General features: G+C 60.9%; 1 protein-coding gene across 1 annotated transcript; it reads right to left on the bottom strand.

The window, feature by feature from the left end:
• Positions 1-535: 535 nt before the first annotated feature.
• Positions 536-6,724, bottom strand: TMEM221 (transmembrane protein 221). Its single transcript, XM_053966254.1, has 4 exons — positions 6,417-6,724; positions 2,984-3,069; positions 1,356-1,713; positions 536-653 (listed from the first exon to the last, which is right to left on the bottom strand). Exons 1-4 carry the CDS (start codon positions 6,722-6,724, stop codon positions 536-538), a joined length of 870 nt encoding a protein of 289 aa, XP_053822229.1.
• Between the last annotated feature and the right edge of the window lie 2,331 nt (positions 6,725-9,055).

Here is a 9,055-nt window from a genome sequence, read left to right as displayed (position 1 = left end):
TCCCCACCCCAAATCTCCTTTTTCCCACCCCAAATCCGCTTTTCCCCACCCCAAATCTCCTTTTCCCCACCCCAAATCCGCTTTTCCCCACCCCAAATCTCCTTTTCCCCACCCCAAATCTGCTTTTCCCCACCCCAAATCTCCTTTTCCCCACCCCAAATCTGTTCCTGGCCACCCCAAACTTGATTTTCCCCACCCCGACCCCCCCCATCCATCCCGGTGCTGAGGATGAGGATGGAGCAGGGAGGAAGGAGAAGGGAAATCAGCCGGGATCTGCTGGAAAAGGCCGGAATTCTGCTGGTGAAAAATCCCAATTTCTGCTCCCCGTTGCCATTTCCCAGCTCCTGTCCCGCAGCTGGGATGGTCTGGGATGGGTTTGGCTTCTCCAGGCAGGCAGCACTGGGATTTTGGAATCTGTGGATAGAGGAATTTTTCCAGGGGGAAAAAAAAAAATAAAACCAAAACCGTGGAAAACCAACTCCTCCTTCCGGAGCTGCAAATCCCGGGAAGCTCCGGGGAAAATCCCGAATTTCCCTCACACCAGGGTGGAGTCCTTGTGGGACATGGTGTTCCTGGTGATGGCATTCCAAGGTTTTCCCTGCTCCTGGAGCAGCCCCGAGTCCAGGGTCCTGTGCGTGCGGGACCAGGGGAGACATTCCTGCTGGAATTCCCTGGGGATTTCCTTGCTCCTGGACCACTCCTGACATTCCTGCTGGAATTCCCTGGGGATTTCCTTGTTCCTGGACCACTCCTGACATTCCTGCTGGAATTCCCTGGGGATTTCCTTGTTCCTGGACCACTCCTGACATTCCTGCTGGAATTCCCTGGGGATTTCCTTGCTCCTGGACCATTCCTGCTGGAATTCCCTGGGGATTTCCTTGTTCCTCGACCATTCCTGCTGGAATTCCCTGGGCATTTCCTTGCTCCTGGACCATTCCTGCTGGAATTCCCTGGGGATTTCCTTGCTCCTGGACCATTCCTGCTGGAATTCCCTGGGGATTTCCTTGCTCCTGGACCATTCCTGCTGGAATTCCCTGGGGATTTCCTTGCTGCTGGACCACTCCTGACATTCCTGCTGGAATTCCCTGGGGATTTCCTTGCTCCTGGACCATTCCTGCTGGAATTCCCTGGGGATTTCCTTGCTCCCGGACCAGTCCTGACATTCCTGCTGGAATTCCCTGGGGATTTCCTTGTTCCTGGGCCACTCCTGACATTCCTGGAGACATTCCCTGGGGATTTCCTTGCTGCTGGACCAGTCCTGACATTCCTGCTGGAATTCCCTGGGGATTTCCTCGCTCCTGGACCATTCCTGCTGGAATTCCCTGGGGATTTCCTTGCTCCTGGACCATTCCTGCTGGAATTCCCTGGGGATTTCCTCGCTCCTGGCGCTCCCAGCCGAGCTCCGCTTGCTGCTGGAGGCGGAGCCCGGCTGGGATTTGCGCTCCAGGGAAGGTGGGAAGGAGAATTCCCTGGGGATTTCAGGGCGGTTCCCCTTGAGGTCGCTGCCGTGCCCGGGCTGGGCGGAGTCGTTCTCGTACAGGGCTTGGGCAGGCTCCGAGCCTCGGGAAATCCGGGAAATCCGGGAAATGTGGGAAGCGCGGAGCAGCGCGTGGAGCACGGAGATGAGCAGGACGAGGATTCCAGAGGTCAGGATGCAGGAGCTGGCGATGGCAGCCTCCAGCTCCAACAGCAGCAGCATGAAAAGGGCCAGAGCTGCGGGGGGAGCAGAGCAGGGCAGACCCTCAGGGGCTGGAAAGGGATGGGTTTGGAAATCCCTGGAATGGTTCAGGCTGGAAAAGGGCTCAGGGACAGGCCCAGGGACCCCTGGAGAAGAGCTCAGGAGTAGAAAGGGATGGGTTTGGAAATCCCTGGAATGGTTGAGGCTGGAAAAGGGCTCAGGGACAACTCAGGAGCCCCTGGAAAAGAGCTCAGGAGTAAATAGGGATGGATTTGTTAATCCCTGGAATGGTTGAGGCTGGAAAAGGGCTCAGGGACAGGCTCTGGAAACCCTAGAAAAGAGCCCAGGAGCCAGGAGTAAAAAGGGATGGATTTGGAAATCCCTGGAATGGTTCAGGCTGGAAAAGGGCTCAGGGACAACTCAGGAGCCCCTGGAAAAGAGTCCAGGAGTAAAAAGGGATGAATCTGGAAATCCCTGGAATGTTTGAGGCTGAAAAAGGGCTCAGGGACAACTCAGGAGCCCTTGGAAAAGAGCTCAGGAGTAGAAAGGGATGGATTTGGAAATCCCTGGAATGGTTCAGGCTGGAAAAGGGTTCAGGGACAGGCTCTGGAAACCCTAGAGAAGAGCTCAGGAGTAAATAGGGATGGATTTGGAAATCCCTGGAATGGTTGAGGCTGGAGAAGAGCTCCAAGTCCAAGCTGTGGCTGAGCCCCACGTGGTCACCCACTGCACATCCAGGGATTCCTGGGACACCTCCAGGGATGGTGACCCCAAACCTCCCTGGGCAGTTCCAAGGGCTGGCCGCTCTTTCCAGGAGGGAATTCCTGCTGCTGTCCCACCCTGGGGCCGTTCCCTCCTGTCCTGGTGTCCCCTGGGACCCTCCTGGCTGTCCCCTCCTGTCGGGGGCTTGTGGACATTGGGAATGTCCCCCTGATCCTGCTTTTCTCCAGGCTGGGCCCCTTCCCAGCCCCCTCAGGAATTCTCTCCAGCCCCTTCCCAGCCCCCTCAGGAATTCCCTTCCCAACCCCCTCAGGAATTCTCCAGCCCCCTCAGGAATTCTCCAGCCCTCTCAGGAGTTCTCCAGCTCCATTCCCAGCCCCCTCAGGAATTCTCCAGCTCCATTCCCATCTCTGGACCCCCTCCAGCCCCTACAAAATTCCAGCCTGGGCCCCTGGAACGGGAATTTCACGCTGTGGGAAGGAGCTGGTGGAGCCATTTGTGAACCAAAGCAGTGCTGGAGCAGAAACCAGTGCAGGGCTGGGCTGGGAGCACTGGGAATACTGGGAGTACTGGGGGGACACTTGCCTGTGAGGTAGAGGCAGACCCCGCAGCAGAAGAGGCCGATGGCTGCGTGCCGGACGCTCCGGCTGTCCAGGAGGAACCAGTCTGCCCTGGAAAAGAGGGAAAACAGGGAAAACAGCCTCTGGAAGGGCTCCTCGCAGGGAAAACAGCTCTGGGCAGGCTCCAGTCCTGCTCTGAGCCCGGGGAGAAGTCGGGAGGGAGGAACTCAGGACTGATCCTGGTCCAGATCTGAGCCCAGGGATAAAATCTGGAGGGAGGAACTCAGGACTGATCTGAGCTCAGGGATAAATCTGGAGTGAGGAACTCGGTCCTGCTCTGAGCCCAGGGATAAAATCTGGAGTGAGGAACTCAGAACTGATCCTGGTCCAGATCTGAGCCCAGGGATAAAATCCAGAGTGAGGAACTCAGGACTGATCCTCGTCCTGATCTGAGCCCAGGAAAAATCTCTGGAGTGAGGAACTCGGTCCTGCTCCGAGCCCAGGGATAAACCTGGAGGGAGGAACTCAGGACTGATCTGAGCTCAGGGATAAACCTGGAGGGAGGAACTCAGGACTGATCTGAGCTCAGGGATAAACCTGGAGGGAGGAACTCAGGACTGATCCTGGTCCTGATCCAAGCTCAGGAAAACAATCTGGAGCTGAAGAACTCCAAACTGATCCTGGTCCTGCTCCAAACCCAGGACATCTCTGGAGCTGAGGAGCTCTAAACGGAACCCCTGGGCTTGCTCAGGGCCAGGTCACCCCCAAGTGCTGATTTCGGGGTTCCTCTCCTGGCAGCCGCTGGATCAGCTCCCAGGGGAATCTTCGTTCCTGGATCTCCCGAGCCCGGAGGGATCCGCGGGAGTGCCGGGATTTGTTTGGAGCAGGGAGCGCGGCCTGAGCTGCGCCATGGGAATTTGGGGTGACAGCGGAGTTTGGGGTGACAGCGGCAGTTTGGGGTGATGGCGGCAAATCGGGGTGACAATGGCAGTTTGGGGTGATAGCACTAATTTGAGGTGACAGCAGCAGTTTGGGGTGACAGCGCAAATTCGGGGTGACGGCGGCAATTTGGGGTGACAGCGGCAAATCGAGGTGACAGCGGCAGTTTGGGGTGACAGTGCCAGTTTGGGGTGACAGCGGCAATTTGTGGTGACAGCGGCAAATCGAGGTGACAGCGGCAGTTTGGGGTGACAGCAACAATTTGGGGTGACAGCGCCAGTTCGGGGTGACAGCGCCAGTTCGGGGTGACAGCGGCAGTTTGGGGTGGCAGCGGCAGTTTGGGGTGACAGTGGAGTTCGGGGTGACAGTGGAGTTCGGGGTGGCAGCGCCAATTCGGGGTGACAGCGCCAGTTCGGGGTGACAGCGCCAGTTTGGGGTGACAGCGCCAATTCGGGGTGAGAGCACCAGTTTGGGGTGACAGTGGAGTTCGGGGTGACAGTGGAGTTCGGGGTGGCAGCGCCAATTCGGGGTGACAGCGCCAATTAGGGGTGAGAGCACCAGTTTGGGGTGACAGTGGAGTTCGGAGTGACAGCGCCAGTTTGGGGTGGCAGCGCCAATTCCGGGTGAGAGCGGCAGTTTGGGGTGACAGTGCCAATTCGGGGTGACAGCGCCAGTTTGGGGTGACAGCGGCAGTTTGGGGTGACAGTGGAGTTCGGGGTGACAGCGCCAACGTGCCAAAGGTCCCCGCGCCGTGAGCGGCTCCCCAGGTGCCAGCACAGCGCGGGGACATCACCGCCACCTCCCGGCCACGGCCCGGAAATCCCGCCCGTCCTCCCAAAGCTGAGCGGAGCACTCCAACCGCAGCTGGGGAAACTGAGGCACGGAGGAAGGGGTCTGCTGGAGATTCCCAGGGAAAGGAATTCTCGCAGCGGGGAGAGGCAACAGAAATGCTCCTGAAATTCAGATCATTTGGGAAGAGCCTCCCCGCGCTTTGCTCTGGGAGTTTTTGGGGATGGAATTTTTCCTCGCCTCACAATTCCCAAATTTCAACTTCACAGCTCCCAAACGGAGCATTCACAGCCCAAAATCCAGGCCGGGATCACACAGGAAAATTCACAACTCGGGGGCGGGGGGCGGGGGGGGGAATTCCTTGTTGCTAATTTTCCGGCAGAAAATCGGCTCCCACAGAAAGCCGAGTTTGTTGTGGGAATTTTTTGTGTTTTTAGGGAAATATTTTTGCTCTCCTCCGTTAATGAAGCGTTGGAAGCGGCTGAGGAGGCGCTGCTGGAATTTCTCCAGCCCGGTGCTCCGTGCAGAGCCGGGACTGATTGGATTCTCTAATTAGGGACAAAAAGTAGCTGTTGAAACATCGTCATTCCCTTTGCACAGAGAGGTTCCAAAACTGCGTGAGCCACCCCACGAAGTCCGGTTGTCACCTTTAAAATCGGATTATCCCCGAGTTGTTTTTTAGTTTTATCCCAGCAGCTCGGCCAGGAGCCCATTCCGGATCCATGAAAAAAAAAAAAAGAAAGGAATTTCCTTGGGAACAACTCCGCAGGTGTAAAAGTGCTGGTAATGACTAAATCAACATTAATGACCCAGCCCGGGGGGCATTTTGGTGGTCCGGGCGGTCACTCCAGCCCCAACATTTTGGGGTGATCGCTGGGGTTTGAGGTGACCCCAGGAGCTCCCCAAAACACGCTGGGAATTTCCAGTCATGGAAATTAAACCTCCCGGGTTCTGCAGCCAGGTCTAAACCCGCTGGTCCCAATTTCTAGAGTCTCTAAAACTCGAATTAAAGAGCACAGTTCCAGCCCTGGGGTGCACGGAAAGGGCCACGGAGAAGAATTTGGGGGATTTTCCACCGATTGCTCCCCACAAGCCCCTTTTGGAGGGGACCCGGCAAATCCTCACGCGGGTTTTGGGGCACCAGAGGCGTTGGCACCGCGCTCCCCTCATTCCCGGATCCCGCCGCATCCTCCGGCCCTTCCCTCCTGTCCAGACCCCTCCAGCCCCGGTTCCGCCGGACCCCTCCGAGCATCCCCGCCTCTCCCGGGCCCTCCAGCTCCGTTCCCCGCCTCTCCCGAGCTCCCCGGTCCCTCCAGCCCCTCCAGCCCCGTTCCCCGCCTCTCCCGAGCCCCTCCAGCCCCGGTCCCCGCCTCTCCCGAGCCCCTCCAGCCCCTGTTTCTGCCTCTCCCGAGCCCCTCCAGCTCCGGTCCCCGCCTCTCCCGAGCTCCCCGGTCCCTCCAGCCCCGGTTCCGCCGAACCCTTGGGAGCGTCCCCGCCTCTCCCGAGCCCCTCCAGCCCCGGTTCCTGCCTCTCCCGAGCCCCTCCAGCCCCGGTTCCTGCCTCTCCCGAGCCCCCGGTCCCTCCAGCCCCGGTCCCCGCCTCTCCCGAGCCCCCGGCTCCTCCAGCCCCGGTCCCCGCCTCTCCCGAACCCCTCCAGCTCCGGTTCCTGCCTCTCCTGAGGCTCCCCGGCTCCTCCAGCCCCGGTTCCCCGGTGCCCCCGCGGCTCTCACCGCTCGGGCCCGGCCTGCCCCCGGCACAGCTCGGTGCTGAAGTAGCCGTGGAGGAGGCAGAGCAGGAGGCAGCTCACGTTGAGCACCAGGCAGAGCGCGGCCAGCACGGCCGATACCGGCAGCAGAGCGGCGGCCACCGGCTCCGGGAGCGCCCCGCGACCGCCGGCGGCACCGGGGGCGGCACCGGGAGCGGCCCGGCCCGACGGGAGCTGGAAGATGAGGCTGGAGGAGAGCAGGGCCATGGCAGCGGACAAGGTCCCGAAGAGCAGCAGCACCGTCAGGGCTCGCTGCGGGTACGCGGAGGGCATGGCGGGGCCGGTACCGGCACCGGGAACCGGGGGAACCGGGGGTGCCGAAGGTGCGTGCGCTCCCCGACTCCTCGGTGCCGCCGCTGCGGGAGCTCGGACGGGGAATGGGAGCGGGGAATGGGAACCGGGAACGGGCACCGGGGCCGGGAGCGCCTCCGATCCGCGGCGTCCGCCGGGGCGGGCCCGTCCCGCCTCCGGTCCTGCCTCCGGTCCGGCCTCCGGTCCGGCCGGCTCCGCCCCGTGCCCGCCCCCGGTGGGGCCCCGGGACCCTCCTTGGGGCGGCGGGAGGGGATGGAGGGGGGCAGCAGCGGGGGTGGGGACTGAGGACGGACGGACGGACAGACGGACACCGAGCCGCTTCCGCCATTCCCAGCGCTGCCTTTCCCTGGGAAAACGCCGGGACTGAGCCCCCGGGGTGGGACGAGGGCACCGCGATTCCCTGATCCCGCATCCCCCGGGAGAGGCTCCTTTGGCCTCCACCTGCGCCGGGACCGTCCCCTGCGGCCCCCAGGGAGCTCCCGAAACGTTCCCAGTCCCGCAAGGCTGAGAAAGGACCCTCGGGCCGGCCCCCGGGACCCCCGCGCCTTTCCCATGTCCTATAAATATCCTGGGAAGCGGAATGCCAGGGCTCCTCTGGGATCTGCCAGCGCCTTCCCCCGGCCGTGGTGGAGGTTTCAAGCAGGAAAATTCACCCCGCGGGTCACCTGGCACCTTGGGAAAGGCCCCGCGCTTCCCGGCACAGCAATTCCTGCGGAGACGGGACAAGGGGACACGAGGGGACACGAGGGGACGCGAGGGGACACGAGGGGACATTGGGGTCCCGCGGCAGCCGTGCCCAGGCCGGGCTGTGGGATCCGGGCCGAGGTGACCTTTCTGTCTGCTGGGGAGCAGTGCTGGCTGTCCCTCGCTGTCCCTCGCTGTCCCTCGCTGTCCCTCGCTGTCCCTCGCTGTCCCTCCCTCCCGTCCCGCGTGGGTGGCTCCCGCTGGCACCCTGCGCTCCGGCCGGAGCCCTGCAGGACACGGGGCTATTTTGAAGTCCCACCGTGTTGGCCTTGGCAGCAGCAGGAGTTTGGCTCCAGGCTCGTTTCCAGCATTTTTGGAAGGGGGGGGATGTGGCAGTCCCTGGGACTCGGCCCAAAGTCCCCAAACCAGCTCCTGGTGACGGCATCTCTGTCCCTTTCCCGTGTCCTGGACAGTGACAGCGCTGAGCCGCGTCCTCCGCCGGCGTCCCTTGGGGTGCAGCTCTCCTCCCAGGGCATCCGGCACCTCAGGCTCCCCAAAATCCCGGGATTTTGGGGCAGGAAGAGCCTCAAGAGGGAGCTCAAAGCTTTGGAGCTGCCACCCCGGAGCTGGGAAGGAGCAGCCGGGCCCGGGCACCCCCTGACCCGGGGGGACCGCGGGGTCCCTGTGCCCAAAAAACGGCTCTGCCTGGCACGGCTGGGAGTGACCCTGGCCCGGGCCGGACCCGGGGCAGTCCGAGGTGGAGGAAGGACAGGACAGGACAGGACAGGACAGGACAGGACAGGACAGGGATGTCCCACACCCAAAGAGCCACCCCGAGTGTCCCCAAAGTGTCCCAGGGCTGGATGGGACACGTGGATGTGTCACCTCAGACTCTGCTGAAGCTCCGGCACGTCTGTTCTCCCCCCTCAGGATCAATTAGGATTACTAGCGAGGCTAATTAACACTCTGCTAATTGCACTCCGTAAATCACGAGCTTTAAAAGCGGCTCTGAGAAAGATGTCACGTCCTGAACGCCTGAGAAATTCCTCATCCAGAAATTCCTCATTTCTCCAGATTTTCCTCCCGATCTTCCGGGGACTGGACCCCCGGGATGTCCAGGGTGCAAAAATGTCCCTGCTGTGAGGCTGGGTGGGAACTGATTCCCCCGAATTCCCTGATTCCCCTGAATTCTCTGATTCCCCTGAATTCCCTGAATTCCACTGATTCCCCTGAATTCCCTGATATTCCCTGAATTCCCTGATGTTCTCTGAATTCCCTGAATACCACTGATTCCCCTGATTTGCCCTAATTTCCCTGATTCCCTGAATTCCCTGATATTCCCTGATTACCCTGATATTCCCTGAATTCCCTGATTCCTCTGATCCCCCTGATTTCCCCAAATTCCCTGTTTTCCCCTGATTTCCCTGATTTCCCTGATATTCCCCATTTCCCACCTGCTGCCCAGAGCTCCTCTCATGGAACGGGAATTTGGGAACTGCATCCGTTCCCCCCCGGCTGCTGGGAACACGGGGGAGGGGGTCCCTGGGGGATCCCGGGAACCCCTGCACCTTCCCGAGGGGCTGGAAGGGTCAGGATCCCCCTCCTGGC

The sequence above is a fragment of the Vidua chalybeata genome, chromosome 27 (genome assembly GCF_026979565.1).
Source record: "Vidua chalybeata isolate OUT-0048 chromosome 27, bVidCha1 merged haplotype, whole genome shotgun sequence".
In the NCBI taxonomy this organism is placed as follows: domain Eukaryota; kingdom Metazoa; phylum Chordata; class Aves; order Passeriformes; family Viduidae; genus Vidua; species Vidua chalybeata.
This window is presented reverse-complemented; position numbering and strand designations above follow the sequence as displayed.